At 41.6% G+C, this 24,119-nt stretch overlaps 2 protein-coding genes across 3 annotated transcripts; one reads left to right on the forward strand and one right to left on the reverse strand.

The window, feature by feature from the left end:
- The first annotated feature begins 1,508 nt into the window (after positions 1–1,508).
- perm1a (PPARGC1 and ESRR induced regulator, muscle 1a) lies at positions 1,509–8,723 on the forward strand. 2 transcript variants are annotated; one of them, XM_068597970.1, is made up of 4 exons: positions 1,509–1,588; positions 2,173–5,844; positions 6,904–7,020; positions 7,238–8,723. In XM_068597970.1, exons 2-4 carry the CDS (start codon positions 2,193–2,195, stop codon positions 7,360–7,362), a joined length of 3,894 nt encoding a protein of 1,297 aa, XP_068454071.1. In that variant the 5' UTR covers positions 1,509–1,588; positions 2,173–2,192; the 3' UTR covers positions 7,363–8,723. The 2 variants fall into 2 exon arrangements, with proteins under 2 accessions (XP_068454071.1, XP_068454070.1); XM_068597969.1 differs by lacking the exon at positions 1,509–1,588 and having other exon boundaries at positions 2,063–5,844.
- Positions 8,724–8,753: 30 nt separating this feature from the next.
- plekhn1 (pleckstrin homology domain containing, family N member 1) lies at positions 8,754–22,231 on the reverse strand. Its single transcript, XM_068597971.1, has 16 exons — positions 22,079–22,231; positions 20,280–20,370; positions 19,949–20,110; positions 18,426–18,506; positions 17,820–17,910; positions 15,825–15,958; positions 15,113–15,262; positions 14,063–14,143; positions 13,885–13,960; positions 13,458–13,603; positions 13,065–13,217; positions 12,097–12,339; positions 11,420–11,575; positions 10,794–11,045; positions 10,503–10,563; positions 8,754–9,575 (listed from the first exon to the last, which is right to left on the reverse strand). Exons 1-16 carry the CDS (start codon positions 22,150–22,152, stop codon positions 9,391–9,393), a joined length of 2,136 nt encoding a protein of 711 aa, XP_068454072.1. The 5' UTR covers positions 22,153–22,231; the 3' UTR covers positions 8,754–9,390.
- Positions 22,232–24,119: the final 1,888 nt, after the last annotated feature.

The raw sequence follows: 24,119 nt of genomic DNA on the forward strand, positions 1-24,119 counted from the left end.
AGAATGTTCATTTGTTACATTTAAAGTTATATTGTGATCAAGTAAATGTAGGATACATATCAGGAAGATAAATTGACTGAAGTTCCACATATCAACTGCAAAGAAATCAGACACAGGAGGAAAATACCACAAATATAGCAAGACAAGAAGTGAAAACCTTTAGGAATGCATAGTAAAAAAAAATAATAGTGAAGTATGGAGTTCATACTCCTAAAAGCAACTTGGTGGACCTTTGAGCTTAACATATTCTGTTCTACATTAGACTTTGGGTTGCTGCCGTCTGATAGGGCATATTTTAGAAAGGGTTTCGAGGGTTAACAAATAGCTTGGCTCATAAATCATCCATTAATGCTGTAAAGATCAGCAATAATGCATTTACAAGGAAACGTTTGGATTAGTAGGTTGTGAAAAATGTAATTTGAGGGCTTGTATATCCTCTGGCATAGCTTCTAACTTTTTTTATATAACTTTTCTTTTAATGGGAATGCAAATACTTCCCAAATGGACCACTTACCTTCTGGAAAAAAGCTGCATCCATTTTTACTTCTCAACATTTACACTCCCAAACATAGTGTCTCATTGTAGTGGATAACAATTCAGTGACAGACCAATATTTACAGCTGCAGACCAGATGGTTTACTATTCATAAGCCTTAACGACTTTAAAAATCTATAAATATGCAATTTTTTATTTTATTTTTTAAATGTAAGCGCTATAAGACATCTCCTCTTTCCCAGAGATCCATTTTCAGTGAACTCGAGGCTTCAATGTTCATGTGTTAAACTCTTAAACATGTTTGAAATTTGAGATGAGCACATATAAATCCTTTTCAGCAGATGTATTGAAAACAGTCTTTGATGGTCAATCTCTGCACAGTGAAGCTCAAATATCAAAGTATTACTTTTTTGACTGAAGGGGAACTTCCGTGGAATGTAATTAATTTGTTTTTTGGAACGTAGAGACACATCCAATTTTCTCTCAAATTAAGTGAATATGTATATATATATGAACTCTTTTCAATGGTTCTTTTGTCTGTATTTCTATCATTTTGGTGTAGGTGGGTCACATGAGTTGGTGTGATGTAGCTCCAGTCTCATCCCCCGATCGTTCTGGTCTCCTGCAGTGTCTGGAGACATTCAGATCCACTATCGCCCTCTGACGTCACAGCAATGAGGTATCAGCTGACTGATCCACACTTCACATGACCTCCTCGCGTCTGATGACAGGGACAGCCCGTGGATTGAATCAGCAGACATCGAATTAATAAATCTACATCTGCTGAATCATTCTAGATCAACTACATTACAGCAAAAAAGCACCAACTCAAACAATAGTACCATCTGAGATACTGTGAACCCAGGTCAGCAGTTTGCTCGTGGAAAGTCTATTTAAAGTTCTGAAACTTTATGCCTCTGTGGGAGAACGCTGCTGTAAGAACATTGCGTCTATTACGTGATCAGAAGCGTCGCTCTATATTTATCAAATCACATGGGGCACACCAGAGGACACACAACATGGTGCTGCTGAGGCTCCAGACTTCCTAGACCTTCACCTCCTGTGGACCAGGGTCACAGCTCAAGCAGAGGAGGTAGGAAACCTGAATGGATGAACAAGTGCAGACAGCAAGAATTAAGAGAAAGAAGTACTTTTGTTTCCATAGTTCAAAGTACTTAACCGATAACCGATTATAGTTTCAGTTTACTGGCTGGTTTTCACTGTGACCTTAAGTAATTATATCATCAGACCATTTTGCTAAAAATTATATCAAGATTTGTTGAATTTCAGTTATATTATTTGAATATTAGAATATCTTATATTTTGCTGCAATACCTGCTTAAAATTGAAATCCGGATGCTTATTTTTTAATTCTATAAATGGCTTTATTAGTTATCTTGTGACAGATAGTTTTTTTTTATTTTTGCTTGCAACATGCTTTATTGTTTATTTTGAACATATCAATAATGTTATACCTTAAAAAACATGAAACAAGTGATGTTTACAAGTGATTACTTTTGAAATATAGCTGTTTTGGTTGATTGACTTTATTTTTTTGCAGGTTATATTGCAAAGTCAAAATGGAGGACTTTGAATACAGTGTTGAGATCTGCGACCGGGACTGGGAATGCTTCTTTGCAGAGTGCGAAGAGTGTAACCTGCTTTCTCCCTCATTAGCAGGTGTTGATGACTCAGGGATGAGTGACATGGATGAGACGGCGTCCATTCTTGCTAAGAGGCTCCAGAAAGTCAACCGAACAGCAGGCCATCTAGAGGCTGACCGCCCCATCGATGGACCCCCAGACCGTGAGGGCTCTCCTGTGGAGCATTACCTCAGCAGACACGCTGTCGGTGGAATGGAGAGCGTGCTCTCCGGCAGCGAGGAGGATATACACCTGCAGTCTGTCAATATATTCTTTGAAAGACTGAAAAATCTAACAGAGGCTGAAAGACTTACTGAGCCAAGCCAAGCCAGGGACGGAAAAAACAGGGCGGCAATACAAGAGGAGGAGCGGTTTGGTGATGGGAAACAAGCCAACCACAGTTCTTGGCAAAAAAACATCCCCAAGTTAAACTCTCTGTCAGCCAGCGGTGAAACGGCAGTTGGCAAAGAGACCACAGAGCCTGTTGACACCATCAGCAACATAAACTCAATGAAAAAAGACGTACTTGGCTCCAAGATTTCCCCTGATCCTGCAGCCAGTAACTTCAGGCTCCAGGCTAACAAATCAGCAAACCCTGAAACGAGGTTATTCACCAGAGATGAGGCCTGTACAGAAACCAGAGTAAATGAAGCAACACAGCTGAATCAGTCTCATGACTCCCTGGAGGGCGTTGTCTGTCCAGAAACAGGCCCTCACACTGGCAGGGTGACAACAGTGGAAATGTGCACACCTCTAAATGATGTTAATCAGGAAGATTTGTTGAAGAGTCAGTTGATTTCCACTAAAACGTGTAGCACGCAGGTTAAAAGGAAAGGAGACCCAAATGCTAATGTTTCACAGTCAGACGCAACGCGCACCAACAAAACCGCAAGCCAACAATCGTCTCCATCTGCCTCTATCAAGCGAAAGAGAAGGAAAAAGAGAAGACCCAGTGTTGATCCACCCGACAGTGTACATGGATATGACAGGCAGGTTTTAGTCATGCAGAGTGATTCAGAGGAAGAGCAGTATGCATGGAGAGGAGGAACAGGTCTGTGTTTATCTGAGGATATGAATTTATCTTATTTAAACGAACAACAACACATTTTTATTACATCTTTAAATAGTTATTCAGCCACCAGCAATCTCCCAGTGAATGTATCTGTTAAGGACTACAATCAAGACCAATATTTACAAGAGAGCATAGTAAGAAAGGGACGATGTCAAGCAACAGACCCGGCTGCAAATAATGAAACTATTGATAAGTCAGTAAACCCCCTGAGCCAAGCTGATGACAGAGCAATGTCAGCGCTAAACAACAGCGGTAATGTGGCAACAAATTTGCAGCCGAGTAGCAGATTACATCAAGAAGAATCAACTCGGTGGCCAGTTTCAATTCCTGACGCCGTAACTGGGAAATCATGCCTGTCCACAGAAACGGCACAATGTCGAAGAAAGGACACTTACGCAGGGAGTCTCCAGAAGTCTGACACAATGAATCATTCTATCAATTGTTGTGAAGAGAAACAAAATCACGAGTCTTGCACAGCAAAGGTCAAATCAATAAGTATTTTATCATGCGCAGAGTCAAATGGTCTCGCAGTGGAAGTCAGCCAAAATGACAAACTATCTGTTGCTAAGTCGGTCCTGGCTGCGGAGGCTGGAAATGCTGGCAGAGACGAGCGCATACTGTGTCAAAGAGAAGCTGAGCCCCAACAACAGTTGGGATTTGACTGTCAAGACGCAGACGAATATAGATCTGCTCTGGAAAGGACTCACTTTCCTTTCTCTGAAAGCAGTTCTGATGTCACAAAACCCAAGGAATTCAAACCTAGAGCCTGTCCGTTCTTGAAGATTTCCAGTGGAGTGGGCTGTGCGAAATCAACATCAGATACTAGCAGCGCATTGCCTGATGAACACTTTCTGGCCTCCAGCTTTGATACTACAGCACAGCAAACAGAACCTCCACTGGCGCCTCACACATTATCCACACTTCATGTTTTGTCAGAAATAAACACAACAGCTGACGGAACTGAATTGGCAGCATCACAAATGTTGGCTTTTCAAAGTGGAAATCCTGTTCTGTCTGGTGAAATCCCAGTCAAACCTCAGAGAGAAACCAAAGTGTCTGAAAACTTACTAACAAGTATTTCAGATATTACACCAGTATCATCCTGCTGCACTCTGGACACAAAATCTGTCACGCTAATCTCAAATGAAAATATCACAGACATGTCAGGACGTTCTAGTTTATCTCAAAACGACCATGGAGATCGAGGAGAAGCGTCATCACTAATGCTGAGAAATCCACAGGAAGGAGATGGCACATCTGAATATAAAAGCCAGTCGGTATCAAACGACACAACAGATTCAAAATATGATTCAGTGGTCAAAGTAGAAAACATCATCACATCATTTGAAGCAGAATCTGAACCTCAGCAGGTACCACATTCGAAGCATTCAGTGTTCGCTATGTCTTCTTTTTGGACAGAGATGGAGAAGCTGACAATAAACGATATTCTGGGTTTGCGAATGATCAGCAAAGCTGCTTCATCCGGCTCCCTCCCAACTTTACAGGAAAGTGAGGAGACCAGCATGTTTGCTTTGGCGGATTCAAGCTTTTTTGCTCAACTAGATGAGTCTAAGCCTGAACAAACCAATGAAGTCACATCGAGCGATCCTCACTCTCTAGAAACAAGTTCAGGTTCTGTTCCAGCAGCCAATTCTTCCTCTTCAAGCGGTGTCATGTGGGAGAGTCAAAAGGCTGATATTGAACCTGAGAATATCATGTCGACATCTGCTGGGGACCTTTCTCAACCAGCTTCCTCTGAAGGGGCTCAAGCGTGCCTCAGAAAGATTTCTAAGAATGAAAGCGTGCATGATCTACCTGCCCTGGGATCCAAGTCTTTGAGATGCACACGGAAAGTCCAAACTTTACAAACCTTAGACGAAGGAGGATTACAAAATGTTGGACACTTGCTGAAGCAAGACAAAGACATGGACTCTTTAGCTTCTATATCAACAGACAGCTATAAGATATCTCTCTCGGATATATTTCAGTATCTCTTCAGTGGAAAGCAATCAGTTCCCAGCCAATCGGCCACAGATAACATTACCGCTTGCTACACTGATGGAAATTCTGTATCTGAAACTTATGACCATTTCTTCTCAGACTTTGATACAGAAAGCTTCTTCTACCCTTTCAGCCCTGCAGAAGATCGAACCAAAGACGAGCTGGTTCCTATCTTTTCTTATTCTCGCTCCGCTAACAGAAGTCTACAGTACCCTGAGACTTACGATCACTTCTTGGCATCCTCTTCGTCTGAAGAGTCTTCAGTGGACTCTGATGAAGAAGACCGGGCCGGTCCTGTGAGGGTGGTGACCAGGTTTAACCGCACATCAAGCGCATCTCAGATTTCCACAGACATATATGATCATTTCTTCACAGATCGCGACCTCAGACAGAATTTCTTTTGGAAAACAACACTCTCATTCAGGAATATTAGTTTAACTGGGTCTACAGTCCAGAAGCAGACGCTCTCAAACCCTTTGTCTCGTGTACCTCTGAGGCAAAGCGGCAGATCCTTTGGAAGGACAGTTCCTCCTCTAAATGTTTTGGGGAATCAAGACGGGATGTTTCCTTATCCACTTTTGAGCCGGCAGCCTTTCCTATACGAGGACATACAGACGGCTGTTTCCAATCCAAGTAAGTCCAGTTTCACACAATGAACACAATATTACGTCATTAAATATCAGAATTCAATGAGCCTGTAAAATATGTTCAGACTACCTCAAAGTATAATTATTAACTACAAATTAGGAATTTTTAAATCGTCAAGAAGTGATGTCGATTTAGAGGCACACCTCTTATATCAGGTTGACGTTTTTGGCATAAAAGTAGTGAATAGTGTTTAACAAATCTTGGATTATTCTCGATGAACCAGTCAAACAGAAACCTGGGAGGCTGTCGGTCAATCACAAAGCTTGACAAAAATAGCTCTTACTCTTTAGTTGTATATACATATACTTTTAAAATCTTTAAAAGCAAAAGCTGTACATATGTCACTGCTGAATTTAAACAATAGTGCGTATTAATAGTCATCCGCTCAACCTCTCAGTTAAGCTCTTTGTGATTTCCTCACACATGGACAGTTGTAGTGTAGGATTTGTCGTCCGCTCAGTCAGCTGTTACAGTCCGGGCATCATCTGTCAGGACGGACTCAGCTGTCAAAGGGCACTGACTGGACAACAGGCTGGTGAACACCTCGGGGAGAGGTTGTACGTGATAACTTGACTTCACTTAATGAGTGTCCTCTCTAAGCTCCCACTCGAGTGCTAGTGGGAGCTTAGTTTGTTTGACTGTGAAGGAAAATTAAAATGTGTTTAATACATTTTGTATGTGTAAGTCCTTCCTCTTAAACGTTCCCTGTGCTGTAATTAAGACTTAATTACCTGACAAGCTACTAATATATCACCTGACGTTCAGCAGTTTCCAGTAAGGATTATCTTCAGGGCCACTCAAGTCATCATTTTAAATATCAGGAGCATCAAGCAGCCTTGTAGGCTTGCATAACAGTAATCTGTGCAGGAGCTGAGAATTGACCAGGTCACAGTGTGACTGAACAGAAAGCACCAACACAATACCTGTGCTCAGCTGTTGGTGTGTTAGTGCCAATCACAAAACCCTTGATCTCTCACTGGACCTCTCCGTGGATGGATATTGTCATTTTATGTTTTCTATGATACTCTGTCACTTTCTTTGAAGGGTTGGATGCCCCCCTTCTGCCTCTCAGACAGTCAGACATGTGTCTGGTTTGTATTGCATTTGCTTCGTGGGTACTGAAGACTGCAAACCCACAAGTTGGAGACACCTGGAAGGCTGGTATGTGTATGCAGTATTAATGTACTTTTAAAAAGATACATTTGCAGGTTTTCTCTTATTCAAGTGATTTTGTTTAACAACTGAAATAAAGCAGTTTGCTTATTTTTTTTTAAAAAACCAATGAGATAAAATCAACCTAAAAAAAAAAAAAACTTTATGTGAATAGATGAATTTAATGTTGCGTGACGACTCACTTTTAATATCAACTCTCACACAGTTCTGCTGGCGAACGTAAGTGCTCTGTCAGCCATCCGATACCTGCGTAAATACGTCAAGATGGAGGCGGCAGCCAGTGAGAAGAACATGAATTACACCGCCCCGTCTGATTCTGGATGTCTCTGATTACGTCACGCTTAAAGTGAAACATTCTTCCTTGAACACCTGATACAAGCCAGTGCAAGACCTCAGTCCGTCATGGAAATTGTGACGTGTTTGATATGCTGCTACATGTTTGCTTTACGTATTTGCACTATAATTGCTTTATGGGTCTGGAGTTTTATTGATCTTTCCATTGAATGGGCATGGAAAAGGATTTCAGTGAATAGCAGTTGTTTTAGTTCTTGATTCTAGATTAATTTGGCTGACACTTTGATCTTTAACTTTTAAAAGCATCCATGTGAAATATGAAACGACCAAAAAAAAACACCTTGACAAAATGATATAATTGTTTGAGGGATTGTATTTTGTGCCAGTATCAGTTTTATATTTTATGAAGGGCATTTGTTCCTGTTAGATAATTGTCTAGATGACTGAAGTGTTCTGTCTGTTGGATGTTCTGTGCGATGTTTCTGTGTTTCAGTTTAACTAGTAAACAACATCTGTGCTATTTGCAGTCGAGTTTTTCCAAAAGCACTGAGACCTGAACGTGAAACGTTTAAACACTGGAGGGCAACATAAACACTAGAGTGCAGCGTAAACGCAGCGTGAGGCCGCTGCACAGTCACAGCTGAGGGAGATACAATAATTCCAATACTTGATTTTCAGTAAAACTAGTAGTTCAAGGTATGAATGAACATAATACGTGGCAATAATGTGCTTATTCAACATTATTGCAAGGCACTCATAGGAGGTGTTGTCCTCTTCAAGAGTCATACATATTTCTCTCCAGCAGATGGCAATGTTGAGCCACAGAATACATTGTGTCCTGCGGCTCATGAAGCTGTTGCAGTATTCTACTTGTTTCAACTTGGTTATGCATTTCAAAATGTCACTGATACACTCCACAATACTTTGTATGTCCAAATATAACTTTGATTAACTCAGACATGAAAAGCAAACCAAATATATTTAGTATTTAATTCTTATGCACATTTTTTTTACATTTTATTTGGAGACCTTTTAACTTGAAATGCCAACTGTGTTATCAAACAGTTGCATATTCACACATCCGGCTACTTAACACTCAGTTCTGTTTTTGGATTCAAGAATCTACTGAATAAGTAAAATGAAATAAAATACTATATCTGGCCCTTAAGCTGCTAATTGTTCCATTTTGTTGACCAGCTGGTGGCAAACTGTGTCTGCTTGTGCTGAGGAGGTTGTGGACAGGACAAGTTATTTTTTGCAGAAAACATCTGCAGCTGCAGAGCTTTACATCCAGCTAATAAATCTGTAGGTTTATCACCTTGACTGACCTTCACCTTGTTTGCACGTTGACATTTGATGAATTTACATTTTTTTTTATATTGTCACTTTAAGAGTATCAAAACAGAGAAACACTTGTTGACTGGTTTTACAGTTTTATTTCCAAATATAAATAAACACCTCAAACAAAAATACAAAAGGAAGCCACACAGGTATCAGTACAGTACAGCAGTAGTAATATTAGCACCCTAAGGCGGTCGGTTGAAGCCACATCTAATTGCCTTGATAATGCAGCATAATAAAATAATAAATATACAACATTTACAAAAATATACATCCGTTACATTAAGCCCTGATGGAATGTTGTTTTTAGCTTCAAATAAAACTAAATCAAATATAACAATAAGTAAACTGGACAGCATTTTACAAAATACTGCTTTTGCACTACATATAAACCTTTAGTGCAATTTCATAATGCATCAAAAAAATGACGTTACAGTGACACAGTATGTACACTTTGCTGTCGTCTCTGTTGAATGCTACAATGCTACACACAAACAGAAGAAGTCCGTCTGTTGTTACTGTTTTCATCCCGTTCCTCTTCATTCCTGCACTCGTCGCTCCTCTGCTTGGCTGACCAACACCTAACAATGCAGTTGGGATGTGTTGGTTCATACTGTATGCAGCAGGAGCAACACGGGCTGTGCTCGTTGGCTTTTTATTATCCCTCTGATAGAGATCTGTTGTTTGCACACGTCCAGACGAGTGCCGGGCTATTGTTTTGTTTTATGACCATCTCTGCTGGGTTGCCATGGCACCAAGGCCTCTGGCCCCAAAGTCTAATCCTGTCCGGTGTGTCGAAATTCCAGACATTGGCTGAATCATTCTAGGATCACAGTCGTACTGCCAAATGTTGTCATAGTCCATTTCCTGGTCATCTGGTTCTGTGGGTTCAAGGTACGAGTCGTGATCTGTAAGAGCGAGACAAGATTCACAGGCTTTTAGTTTCAAACAATGAGACAAACCTCGCCCTGAATGAATAAACTTTGACACAGTTCCACATACATGTGGTGGGATTGGCCTTGTCCCAACATATAATCTTACTCCAAAACCAGTAGTGTAACATGCCACTACTACTCCAACTTCATGTGTTATGCATGTCCTCTTTCTAATGGTGGAGCAAAATGCAAGTTAAATGTTAAGTTAAAGTATTCCGTCATTGCACGTGTTAGAATTAAAATGGGAATCAAAGTTAAGCGCAATTGCTTGGTTAAATGTAGCGTTTTTTTCAGCCTATAGGTACAAGTGTAACCACGCACAGTTGTGCACTGTCAATCACAGGGCAGGAGTAAACCCTGTCTGTGAAACAGTGTTCTCTTACACTGGGCTTTCCCCCACGTGGGACATCTGCACAAGTGGCATTTGGAGCTGCAGTAAGCTCCATTTCATTGGCACATTTACGCATTTCCTGCACTTTCAATTATGTAGCCTTTAGCCTTCTGTCTCACCGCTGACAGACCCAAGAGTTCAATCAATCCAAAGTGCATGCAGTGTTTAATTTAAGGTGTAATGGAGTGTGAGCAATGTCCTGTGTCCTTGGTGGTATTTAGGAAGGCGGCTGCTAGTAATGACCTCCATAACTCACACTTGTGAGGAAATATGATGCCACAGTGTAATACAGTAGCTTCAATATAAAACAGTGGCCATTGTTTCTCAATACAAATTTAAATTTAATATAACCAAGTTAAAAAAAAAAAAGCAATGCCTTATTTTGTTTGAAAAAATGTAAACTCTGAATTCTTTTTTTTATTAGGACTGGAAACATATAATGATTTATTAAACACTCTGCACACACGGTAAAACAGGAATGTTTCTGACTGCATGCTTTACGTTCTTACCTGGTGAGTAACCATAAGGCATTTGAGGGGTGTTCCTCACAGAATTCAACGGGAGGAGGATCTATGAAAAGATGTGAAAAGAAAACAAAGTTACTCCCTGTGATCAGCTATAGAAAACATTCTTACATTCCCCAAAATTTCTATTTCATCTGTGGCATCTGTTCAAATAACACCTGCAGAACAAGTATATACACAAGCGTGGCTACCATACGGCGCGTTGCCGTTGCACTTTGTGCCGCAGCATTCCAGAAACCAAAGTGCCTGGGAGATGAGGATCTCTGTGTTTCTCACCTGCTCTTGCACTTGGCCGGGCATAGGCAGCAGCTTTAGCCTCGACACGGCCTCGGCTCTCTGCTCCGCTTGGCTTGGAGCAGCCTCCATCTCCAGGTTCATAGTCTGACCCTGGGAGTTGGTCAGGACCAGGCTTCTCCTGCAGCGCCTCCCCATGGGAGGGGTGCGTAGCTGGAAGGAGGAGGGTAGGAGCTGGGCAGCCTGCTGATGGTGGTGGTGGTGGTGATGAATTGGCTCTTGCCAGCTCTGCTGCTAAAGAACAGAGAGAGAAGCGTCAGAGAAGAGAAGCTATACGCATGTAAAGCAAGAGTTAAGATGATAAACGTGGAGGATAATATTACCGTGTGGTTAAAAGGGCAGAACGAAAACAATTGGCTCTATAATCAAAATGTAACTGAGCTGGTTCGAGATATTCCAAAAATAACTATGGATTTTACATTTAGTAATAGTTCAATCTTACAAGCAGCAATTTTAGATTCCTGCATGTAGCCACGTCTCTGCAATAACTAATCGCTCCTATTTTTTCACTGAACATGCCCGTGTGTGTTTGTGTGCACTGTGTGATATCGGACAGGCTGCGCAGATGTAAATTGAACCTATGGATCCAGTGTCGTTGACCCACTTACCACTGGCCTGGAGTCATTCAGGGAGTAGATTTCAGGGCTGCAGGGCTCGTCGTACAGGGGCGACAAGGGCTGTCGGGGCGCGCACATGTCCGAGTGGCGCTGGGGGGCATTCAGGGAGTAGTTCAGGGATGTCTGAGGGGTGCTCCAGCTGTTGGACTGATCATAAAAAAAAGTTTGTTTGTTTAAAACACCAAACAGTGAGAGGAAAATCAATTGCCACTTTGTCTCTATCTGTATTTCTCTCTCTCTCACTTGCTCTTTAGGTTCACTGAAGGCAATCACATAAGCCACGCTGGAGGATCAGATAGCGTTGCTGGTGTGACAGCAATCTGTTTTCTCAAAAAATCTGCTTTCAGCAGTCAGTGTTGTATAAAACCTGAACTTCCAACTGCCATCATGATGAAAGGGATCAGTACAGTAAATGTTTTCTGATTAGAGGCTTAGGTTTTGTTTATGAACTATAATAGAGCTTTCATCATAGCCCCATCAAGAAGAGTGATCTTTCAACCTCGTGTCTGCACAAATGCAACTATGACCCCATATGTCAGCACCATATGTATGAACCCCTTCAGCCCACTGCTTGGTGTCTATTTTAGTTACTGCTCACATGACATGTAAAATAAGTCAACAGTCAAGTGGAATATTCGGTTATCAAGTTAGACGGCAGACTGAATTACCTTGACAAGCGGGGCTTTCTCCGGCCGCTGGGGGCTGGCTCGCTGCAGGGCAGAGTAGGGTGTGCTGTAGACCTGAGACCGCACCGAGCTGTCAGCGGGCTGGAGGTAGGAGCTGCGCTGGGGGGAGGAGTAGCGCAGTGACAAAGGTCGTAGGTCGCGCTCTGGCCTGGTGTGTGAGGACACGCTGTTGTTCCGGCTGCCCAGGCGGGCAGTCTCAGTGGAGGAGGGACGACTGGAGCTGTACTGTAGAGAAACAAGCAAATGCAGTGCAACAGTCAGGCAAGAGCTGTGGCTTTTAAACACAGACGGCATCAGGTATTATGGACTGTTTCTCCTCTCTGCAGCATTAGATTTCTGGATCATCTGGTGTTTTTTAGTGAACACAGTCGGCTGAGTGCATGAGGATAAACATATCCATCAATTTAATTAGGAGCTAGGTGATTTAGATCAGAAGCTGAACAACATATCTTCTGGGCGCTGAGCCTTCTCCTCTTAAGCTAATTGGATGGGCAGTCGGCCTCACACAGCCCCTCTCCCGTGGGAGTTTGGTCAAATGTCCTGATAATTCAAAGTGCCTCAGTTCTTCTTAAAGAAATTGAAGTTTACCAACAAACTTTTCACCGCTTAATTAAAACCGTCTTATTTCCCTCCATTGAACAGTAGAGTTTTATGTTTTTTAGGGGGAAATTACAGACTTGGTTTTGATTGTTTTAACTGGACCTATCAACTAAACCTTTGTAACAGGAGACCAAACAGCGGTTTGGTCTCAAGATTTTGCTTAATGATTAACTTTGAATAAAAAAGGTGCCACTCAGCTGCACCAAAATAAACACACGGTTTTCTTTATCAATGTATAACTAACTGCTACCACATGTATATCTGTGCAAATATTGTATTGTTGGCATGGTTGCTTCAGTTTATTGGTTCACAAATACTTGAACTTGAGAAGTATGACACAGATTACTTACACAGAGTGGTTCGGCGTAACCCGGGGAGAGAGGGTTGTCTTCATGAATGGGTAACTGAAGGTTGTGGGTCCCACATCCACTCGGTGAATGGCTGAACTTAAGAGACTCAGTGCGACCATGGCTGTTTCCACTCCACCTGTCAAACTGTGGCGCCTGTTGTGAAAAATACTAGAAGTTAAAAACTGACTGAGAACCACTGATCTTTAGACTTGTGTCTTTTATTAGACTTCTATTCGACTGTTCACTTAGCAGCAGTAATATTTGCATAAGTTGTAAATCATAGTCACGCTGAATGTTTATTTACAAAAGAGGCAGGGCCATGCTGCTTCTCTTTATCACTTGTGCTCATATTTGAGTCGTGTGATTGTTGAACGGAAAGGGGGCGGGCCTCACCTCTCTGTGCGTTGGGGTGTAGATGATGTCATACACGGGAGGCGGGGGGCTGAGAACAGGCACGTCAGCACTTTTGAAATGTTGGATCCAGTCGCAGAACTCTGCCCTATCCAGACACGACACCACTATGGGGTTGATCAGCTTCCCTGGTAAGAAAGAGAGAAGGCGGAGGGGGGGGACAAAGCCTGTTATTCGGTCCGTTCGGTCACTGGAATGTGCAACAGTCAGATCGTCATTCGCTTGGGATAAAACCGGCTCATTCATGGAGGGTGACATTCTGTGACGCTAGGGGATTCATGGAAAGACCACATAGCGTAAAAACATGCATAAGAATGTACACTCATTTAAATCCCTCTAACGTGACTTTTCACATGGCAGTTTGCTAAAGAGACGGCAGCAGAGCAGCTCATTCATTCACTGCATTTACCTTCAATCATAAAGGTGTTGGGCTTGACGTCTTGGCAGGGTGTGGTCACAGTAATCATGTTGAGCGGAAGCTTTCCCTGTAATCATAATGACTCTTTAACACATGTCTTTAATGCAGACTTTCTGTATGCAAACAGCTCAGGATATGATTAATGTCAAGAGTGAAAGTTCAGTGGTACCTTATAGAAGAGCCCATCATTCTCCTCTGATAGGATGATCAGCGTCGATGGGTACAACACCAGCAGTCTGTCACTTTGTTCCTGTGGACACACAATTACAGCTTACAATAATGGAAAAATGTAATTTTCATTTCCATTGGCAACATAATATTGTTATTTTATAGGGGATACCAGTTGCCCATTTCCTATGATATTTTGCAAAAAATGGCACCACATGCTTTCTCCGGAAGGAAAGAAAAAAAAAGCCAGATAATTCCAGTTATTCTGACTGTGTGAAGGTAAAACTGAATTATACAAAGCTAAGAGGCCACCGTGAGACCTGGTGCGAACGTTCAAAAAACACCGGAATCATCTTTAATACTCAGTGGCGAGGCACACTTAGTCTAACCAGTTAGTAGGGCTTTTAAAGGTGCGGCAGTTTATGTTTCCTCTCCCTCGCTGAGGGTGTGTCTGGACAGACAGCTGACATTCCAGCTGTGAGGTGAATCCAGTCACTGCGTGAGCCGGGCAAATGCCTCTCACACACCCAGGCCTTAAATCTCACACACTTCAATCAGGTTGCCGCAATTTCCCACAGTGAATTAAATATGGATATCCATGCAAGCCGTGTCATGACTATACTGTTTTTATTGACTGTTATGTGAAGCCGTGTCAGCAGTATCTATCTGTGATTCGGTTAACAAGGAGTCATGTTTTTAAGCCCTTGGTTGCAGGTGTCTGACGCTGGAAATAAAGATAATAGTGTTAAAGCGGCAGGATAGGTACCATTTGCCAAAATCCAGACTCCACCCTTTCCACTGATTCCTTTCATTGTGTTGAGGTAATGTGTGTGTTGCACAATTCCAAAGCTATGTGAGTCACTTGATCTGAGAGCTGGTGCTTTTATTCATCATGTGAAAAATTCCCATAGTTTGAAAACATGTATGTGTGATGAGTTACAGTCTGCTGTACTACACATCTCCATAAATAGGCAACGACAGAGATACTGTGTTTTACTTTGTCTGACCGGTCCGAGTGATTCACTCTTGATAAGCAGCAGTGATGTCATACCTGACAGGGAAGGTGCTGCAATCTGACTTTTGTAACATAGGTGATGGTGCCCAGGCTGTCCCTCTGAGAGCCTTCCCACTCGTAGATGGGCTCTCTGTTCACGGAGTTCCTCAGCTCCTCTCTGCCCTCAGAGGACTTGTCCTGCTTTAGCTACAATAGACACACAGGGGAGAATCATCAACAAGGTGAATATGAACAGAGTTTAGCCCATAAGCTAATTTAAACATGTTTATTTGGATATTTCTTTTTCTCAGAATGTCACATGGCTTTGGCTCCTGAGGCTCCTAAGCTGCGGCTTATAAATGCATCATCAGTTCAGTTGTTTTCTTTTGTCGTGACACATCTAGGGTCATGTGTTTCATCAGCCATTTGCCCACCTGTGGGTGTGGAGTCAGCACTTTAGCCCTTTGCAGATGTGAGGGTTCTTTTGATGTAGTAGGCTATGATGCGGCTATTGCCGCTCCCTAGTATCCAGGCCTCAGGGAGTGCCAGCAGTGACCCGCTTGACTCACACACACCCTGTTTTCATCAGAAGTGGCTGAAGACATAGCTTTTTTTCTGGCTAGTCAACCAGGTGGATTAAAAGATGGCCGAACTCAAGTGTTTCTTTTAAGTTTAAAAAAAGGATGTTATATGTTTTTGTAGCACAGGAGTTTTTATGCAACTTTAAGCCTGTTTGGAGCGAGGTGGCATAAAAGACGTTGTGACTTACTTTCACTCTCGTGTAGTTTTCGTGTACAATTGGACTGCCCCCATTGGCCTCAATGTTTTCTTTGAGCAGGCCAAACCACAAGTCCATTTCTTCTTGGTTGGAACAGTAGACGACGATAGGGTTAACGCTGACACCTGCAGGGTTCAAAGGTCACAAGTTCAAAAAGGGAAAGTGTCACCAAGGCTTTCTGCCATGGTGGTGAATCATTAGTGGTGTTCACAATCTGTCTGTTTAGAACACGCGTGCAATAAGTACAATAAACGTTAACACATGTTCAAGACTGTAAACCACATGTAAGACCTCTCGTGGAAGATCCCCCATGACCTGCTTTGTTTGGCATTTAAATGTCATAGCAGGCTCTTCCTCCCACAGGACTGCTTACCCATGAGGAATGAACCGGTCCTGGGATGAAAAGAGCTGGAATCTTCTCTATCTATCAGTCCCACACATACCAGAGATAAACAGCAGCGATAGCCCCATGGCTTTGCAACCGTAATTGCCAGGAACTGTAGGCTGCTGACTGCTCCTTAATCAGCAGGCTCTCTGGACTCATCTGTCGACCCCTCTAGTCATCCCAGCACTTAGTTTAGTTCTTGACCATAGCACTCTCTTGAAAAGTTTTTTTCTCTCCACATTTCCAGCATGTGAGTGAATCGAAAAGTCTTGGGATTGTAAGCACATAATGAGATACTTTAATAACCTCAGTAAACAATGTTTCACAGTAATTAACTATCATTAGCTAACTAATTATCTACCTTTCACAGACACATTAACTCAAACTTAACACAAAACATCTGAAGGCTTCCGGGAATTATTTACAGACCCTCTCATGCGGTGCTTGCCGCGTCACTCTATAAAACTCACCAAAACTACTTTACGCTAAAGCTGAATCATATTCTCAGCTGAACGAAAGAAAGACGCAGGAGGAAATCTCTCCACGATCTCATAACTTGACTCAGAATATAGTCACGCTTCTTCGACACATTTCCTGTCAGTGATGCCTCCCATAAAGTAAATAAAGTTTCACACGGAACAATGAAAACAACTGCAATACAATACCACAAAATAACAAGCTTGATCCGGGAAATTGCAAAGTTGAATTTGACAAAACAACACCAAAGAATGTCAACATTATGACAGCTGAGATGTGTTCAGATTTCAGTCAGATAGTAATGATAAAAAAAAACATTAAGCCAGAAACCTGACACGCTTCATGACTTGGATTGGCTTATCATTTTTTTTGACTGCGTAATTATACAATAATCCCAGACTTCACTGACTTATGGTTTCACAGGCAAAGACAAAAGCCCTCTTGTCACAACAACATCTTATTCCTCCGTAATGAAATGAAGTCAAGTTTCAGGTTGTTTTTGTTCATTCCGAGTCTTTGTCAGTGGCGTTCCTGGACATCAACCTGAGCAGTTTTTGGAATGTGCCATAGATTAAATGCGGTGACAAGGCTAAGAGCTTTAGCTGGGCTTTTCTGCACAACAGCTGGGCTGACTGAAGTGCACCTGTTGTCTAACAAGCGAGGTCTTTAAGGCCAGTTTGCACCCTGACCAAGGGTGAAGGGGGCCCAGCTCTAGTTAGTCTTGGGGTTGAGTGGAGGTGAAGAGGGTCGAGGCCCTTTTGGGTCACTGGAATGTGATAACATAGGAAATGCTGCAGTTTGAAAATAGTGTGTGGTTCCATGCTGGTTTTATATGTGGGGATATTTTTTACTTTCATCCACAACTTATGAGAGGGTCAAACATAGCAGACCACCAGCAATGGTGAAAAAACAGTGGCACATTTTAATCATTACAGCGAAAAGACCAGGATTCTCACTCCAGCTCTGTTTAATCTTGTGTCCTTTACTTCGAGATTAGCTCGTTTTCAGTCCGAGTGATTGATTAGCAAAATTCAACACAACCAATAAAATCCCAAACTGATGATAAAATTCCCGGGCTCAATGCCAATACCCACGTGTATCCTCACTTGTGAAGTCGAACTTACCGTTTATTTGAAAGGCGAATTCCTGGGGTTGGCTGTGGTTGCAGTTCTGTTGTAGGTTGCAGATGGTGATTTCTTTCAGTGGAAGAGTTCCCTGCACACAAAACAACAAAAAACTATGTCATGCTTCTTTGTAAAATCAAAAAAAATCTGGTCTAGACAACATCTTCCTTGCTCTATTTTACTTGACGGTTCATCTCTTCTTTTAAAAATGTATTAATCACCTTTGCGCTGAGGTCAACCTTTTATGTCAATGATGTATTCATGTCTGCTTGACATCTGCCGTCATTTAAATTCTGACTAACACTGGATACAGGTGCTGCTATCGTTTTAGGAGTTCAGCTCTCAACAGACACAGTAAAACAGTAAAACTATGATTAATGGCTGCTCATGCTTTATGAGACAGTTGAAGAAGCCTCGTCGTGTTTAGCAACACAACGCTGGTTGACAGGGTACCCATGTCAAAAGGTATGATGACATAATATAAAACTCTGCCCTACAGGAATATTACAACTATAAAAAAACAACCCAGACAAACTAGCTGATACTTAGGAACCGTCAATTTGAAAGGAAGGATTGTAATAATATTACCGAAATAAAACAACTCACCTGGTATGTCAGTCCAGTTGTGTTGTTGGAGACAAAATGAAGGTGTGTCTGGAAGAGATCCAGGTAGCAATCATGTACATCCTGGAGAGATAGTTAAAAGTTAAAGGTTGCAGATTAAGTAATTAAAAATGATCATTTATCTTCTTTCAATGGACTCACATTGTGATATTGTGACACACTAACTCATTTTTCTGATCTGAAATCTTTTTGAGAATGCCGCAGTGTAGTTGAATCAAACTATTGTCCTAATCTGATTACTCTGTATTTGTGTGCATGCATGTCAACACAGTCAGCTGAAAGTATTTATTCATCTTCACTGCACAAAAACCTTGTACTTTTCATTTGTCAACTATTTTATTCACACAGAAGTAAAAAAAAAAAATACTATATGTGTTTATTTCATGTAGATTATTTATTTATGGAATTGCCAAACTTGCTTTATCAGGATACATCAATAGCAATATAGGAAGTTACCTAAATCGTGATAGAAGGTTTGTTTGCCGCGTTCATAAAAACGAGTCTTGTCTGTGAGAATAAATGTGTTACCAGAACACTTCAATCCTTGTTTCACGGTGTTAAACAAAATCACATCCAGGGTGAGCAGCACAGCAGCGGATTTCACAGTTCGGCACACTTTTAATTAGCAAACTTATCTGTAAAATCAGCAGGTTTGGTGTTGATGAGATGAAACCACAGAGCAGCATGTCAGAAAACCCATGTTGTACTCTATGTCTGTTCAGATGTTTGTCTCAGATGAGGAAAGCGTCATATATGAGATTAGTCCTGCCACAGGTTATGTCTCATTATCTATTTCATATTGGAACATGTTGTTCCTTCATCATCATTATGATTGATGATCATGATTTGGTAAGTTTGGTAACGATTCTGACCACAAAAGTCATGTCCTTTTGACATCAATCGTCTTTCTTTAGTGATTACAAAGCCATACAGGCTTAGTAATACATGATTCCCTCCTGTGTGCTAATATTTTCCTGTTCATAATACAATGTGTTCTTTTGCTGTCATAACACTATACCTTCAATCAATGTTTTCTTTTCTGTTTTTGTCAGAGCTGATGTGTCACAGCTCTGACAAATTGCAATTCCCACAGCGAGGAGCCAGTGCGTCCTTTATCAGTCTCTGGGATCAGAGGAACTCTCTACCCTCAGGTTTTCGCTCACAAATGTTTCACAACCGTAGCAGAAGTGAGCGTGTCCAAACACAGACTGCGGACCGCTTTGTGGGAAACGGATTGGATTATTGACAGCCAGCCATCACGTCAATACCGGCAGAGATTTGTATTTGGTGGCCGCAGAGCAACATCCTGTTCTCGACATGTTATTTTTTTGTGCACTCACATGTTTACATCGATGACTGGCGTGATGATTCATTGTAGGCTTGGTCTTTGTTTTAAGACCTCATTCACCACATTAAGGATTGTGCATTTGTAGTTTTGTTTTCTTTGATATTTGCTGTCCTGATATTACAACATACTCATTAAAAAGTCATTTTGTTCCACTCACCTGGCAGTGGACGAAGCGGAAACGAACTTTGGAACTGTGAATCATTCGTCCGTAATTCTTCACATTGATGCTGCTCTTCTTCCAGCCACTGGACAGGTCGTAAGGGAACGGAGGATTCCATTTTATGTTGTCTATCGATTGTAGATCTTTATGGGACATTTCCTGCAACAGATCAGGATGTTAGTATAGACATGTCATAAATGAATCAGGTAAACCTGCTCTTGAAATCAGAAACACCAATAAAAATCAAAACGCGCATTAGTTGACATTTATAGGAGAGCCGTTTTGTTTGGTATGTACATGTTTGAGTGTCATGCTCCGAGCTTTTTACCTTTCTGGGGGTGACGGTGCACAAGATATTGATGATGCTGTTCGACTTCTCCTGTCCTTCTTGGGGAAAGTTCTTGCGAAATAGCCGACTGCTGTCAGAGAGAGAGGAAAACTGTGTTACCAATCACTCTCCGATGTTTACCATGTATTCTGTTCAGTTAACTTTCCAGTTTAGTGTCAACAAGGAATACTTCCTGGTAAGTGGTTTCAATGTTTTCTACTGTTGTCAGACGGAGAATTGACCTCAATGTCTTTTTTCTACTGTATTGCATTTCAAAGTTTAGAGTCTGTATTTCCCATTTTTCCACAGTAATCAAGTCACATACTGAATCTTGAACCACCAATACAGTTTTCACAAATTTTCACAGCAGATTATTGACAATAATAATTTGACCGGAGCACCTTTCTTTGTCTTCACTCCATCAATGCCACCCATTTAAATGTTAAGAACAAGCTGGTCTAGTGTTTTGGATTGTGAGGCTATGCATAGGAAAATCAGCATTCAATGTCCTCCTTTGTTTCGCATGACCCTCATCTGTTACCATTAGTGTCACATCTTTATAGGGAAGCTCCCTCACTGCAATGATAACGCTGTAGGACTGCTTTTACAATCTCACCCTGTAGTTTATCTGCTTATCTGCACATGCATGTGCCAGTGTCCTCGGTGCAACAACGCAGGCTTTTGTTTGCATGGTGGGAATCAAGGTCTGCCTATTCGGGAAGTCCATGTGCAGCAACAATCATTGATTAGTGTTTAGTGATTGATGCTGTTCCACTACATTGATGTCTGATAAGGTACTCATGCACAGAAAAAACATTTCAAAACCATGCACACGGATGCAGTCCACAGTTGCAAAGTGAAATGTAGATAATAGATATGTAGTGAATTTGCACACCCAACATTCTCCAAGTCACCGCTGTGGCATTCACTCCTTTTCTCTGTGGGGAATACCTGAGCCGGGTCTGTTCACCAACACAATAAGTTTGTAGGGTAACCAGGAAACTTGAACACTGAACGTATTGTCCATGCAGAACCATTGACCCAACTTGAAGGTGTATCAGTGTTCAAGCATGAGCCGTTTTAGAGGGCGGCCGTGCTTCTGTTTTTATTTGAAAATCGAGAGTTACTTGGCACATTTGACAAAACCAGACTGACTCATTGCACAGCACAGGAGTGAAGACTGGAGAAACGGCTAATTAGAATCAGATGTGCTGGCCCAGCAGACTGGGCTAAGTAATTGTAACATGTCCAGGCGTATAATCCAGTTGGATTAAACTAAGAAAACTACCGATAGATAGAATACCAAGTTCTAAGTAATGTCAGTCAGCTCACTTTATTCATGTTCAAAGCCTTCAGGTCAGCTCACTACAAACCATTAACTTATATATCAAGTCTCATAAACCAGATATTATCAGCTTTTAACTATAATTGCTCACATTTTAATGATACTAAATGGGGTCGTGTCCCGATTTTGGAGGGAAACCAGATTCAGGGACAGCTGGCAGATTATCTTTACAAGGATGCAAAGAGGAGGCAAATGGTAACTGGATCATTGACACTGTTGGCCAGACGGGCACCACTCAGGCACGGCTCCGGGACGAGTCTGTATTACCATATGATCCTGACCCTGGCCTCACAAAACTCCCAACCTCTGTTTAACCCCACTGCTCAAACCATGAGAAATACCAATGATTCCTTTCCAGCTGAAACACAGTCTAAAACAACTAACAGCAGTCGAGGACATGACACACTGACAAGCGTATACAGTAAGAACACCTGGACAAGTTGGCTTTATTTACCTGTTTCTGCGTATGAAACTCTTGCTGGAGAATCTGAAATTGTGTTGGGGGACACATGACATGCTCGTCCCCATGGTGCCCGGCTGTGAAGGGTTTTATACTTCGCTGAAGACAAACTGTACTCCTTCTGTGATGAATGAGTGTTATCCAAGAGTGGAGTGTGTGCCCTGCTGCAGTTAGACTTGTACTGAGGGAGAAGTGGGCAGGGTGAGGGCTATGTAGTGTAGCCAGACCGGTGAGGAGTGTGTCTGCGTAAGAGGGGTGGAGTCTGTGGCTGCGTCACAGGATGTGTGTGTGTGTGTGTGTGAATGTGTGTGTGTGCGTGCGTGCGTGTGTGTCTATGTCTCCGTGTGGGTTGAATATCCAGTGGGACTCACACCTTCTGTGAGTGGCCTCTTTCTGTTAAATCAATCCCTACAACAAAGACAGCCGGGCTCAAGAGAAGTGTGCCATTTCACACCTTCCAGGAGCCAAATGGCGCTGGTTCTTAGGTCATCACTGCATTGTGTGGTCACTAAATAAGGTGGATGGTGTGTGTCAGTCAAGGGGATGATGGGAACTTCCACAGGCATGCCCAGACATGAAAAATACCTGCCCGCTTAAGTAGTCTATTTATTTATTTTCCCCCATGCTTTGGACACATCATTTTCATTTTGAAATGAAGGTTTCTGGGAAGTTGTATATTATGGTTGGCTCCCTTGTTTTCCAAAAAAGACACACTGTAGATAAATATAGACAAAACGTGACTGTGATGTTCTAACTGAGGTTAATATATAACCTATCACGTATGGATTTATCAGTTGGAATATTTTTCTTTAGCCTTTCATCCGTTTGTGGGGTGGGAAGGGTGAATAGTTTAAACAGGACATTTGTATATTCAAAGGCGAGAGGTAAACGCAAACACATCTTGTTTGCATACACCTCTCACCTTGTACGGAGTTTGTTCCTAAATGAGATATCCCCCACCCAAAAATGAGCCCAACTTAAACTTTTTGGGCTTTTTAGTTGTTAAAATCAGCTTCTCTGTTTACATTTTCTTCTCAAGGGATGTATGGCATAATGTACAATTATTTAATAATACAGCCAACATCATATGAAGTTAAGTGGGAAGAAAATCCTCCATCGGAATCAAATATACTATCCAAATACAATTTTGTTTACTTTTAATTACTTTCATAATTCCAAGTTTTAGGTTGCAACACTCATGCTAAAAATCGTGGCATTTTCCATGGACAGTGTCAGTGGTTTTATTCATCAGGCGGACACGTCAAACACTCATCATCCTTTGTATTTGCTCAGTAATTAGGTCATTGTCTGTAGTGAACTGCTATAGTCATAAACTGAAACGGGGGCTGCTAATGCAAACCGGTTTAGCCGGATTGCTTAAACGGATTCACCTGAGGCAACAACAGTCATCTGCTTGTTAACATGAACTGGAGAGAAGTCGTTGTCACCTTCCATTCCTTTAAATACTGTGTTATTGTTCTTTAAACCCCAGTTTGATGGGCCATAGAGCTCATGAAAAGAGCAAGTAATTAAATCAATGGAAATTCTGATTGAATTGCTTGATTGAATTGTGAAACTAAATATATAAATAATCTAGGTAAGTGATTGGCGAAATATAAAGGCAACTAAAGATAATGTCTGTTATCACATCATCAGATGAATTCAATTATTACATTACTTTACTTACATGTAATTATCTTATTGACCTGTATTGGTTTACCTTCATTACACTGAGTTGATGTCTGCCACTCACATGATTTACACTGAGTGGAGTTTATTGAGTTTTAAAATCCTAACAGGTTGTGAAATTGTGTTGAATTGAACACTTAAGGAGAACCTTCATAGATGTGGAGAGCTGTGTTCCCTCAATAGCTGACGGGGTTGGGGGTAGGGTGAGGGGTACAGTGACTGTCAATACGACTCATTTATAAGTTTACCGAGCAAATGAAACCAGAGTCAACCCAAAGTACGCCAATAAAAAATGGTGAAACATGATTTCTCAGAAACAAAGTTGAAATGAAAAAAACTGAGGGCT

This window comes from Clinocottus analis, unplaced genomic scaffold (assembly GCF_023055335.1).
Source record: "Clinocottus analis isolate CAN_PGR_092001 unplaced genomic scaffold, fCliAna1.0.p SCAF_4, whole genome shotgun sequence".
Lineage (NCBI taxonomy): Eukaryota > Metazoa > Chordata > Actinopteri > Perciformes > Cottidae > Clinocottus > Clinocottus analis.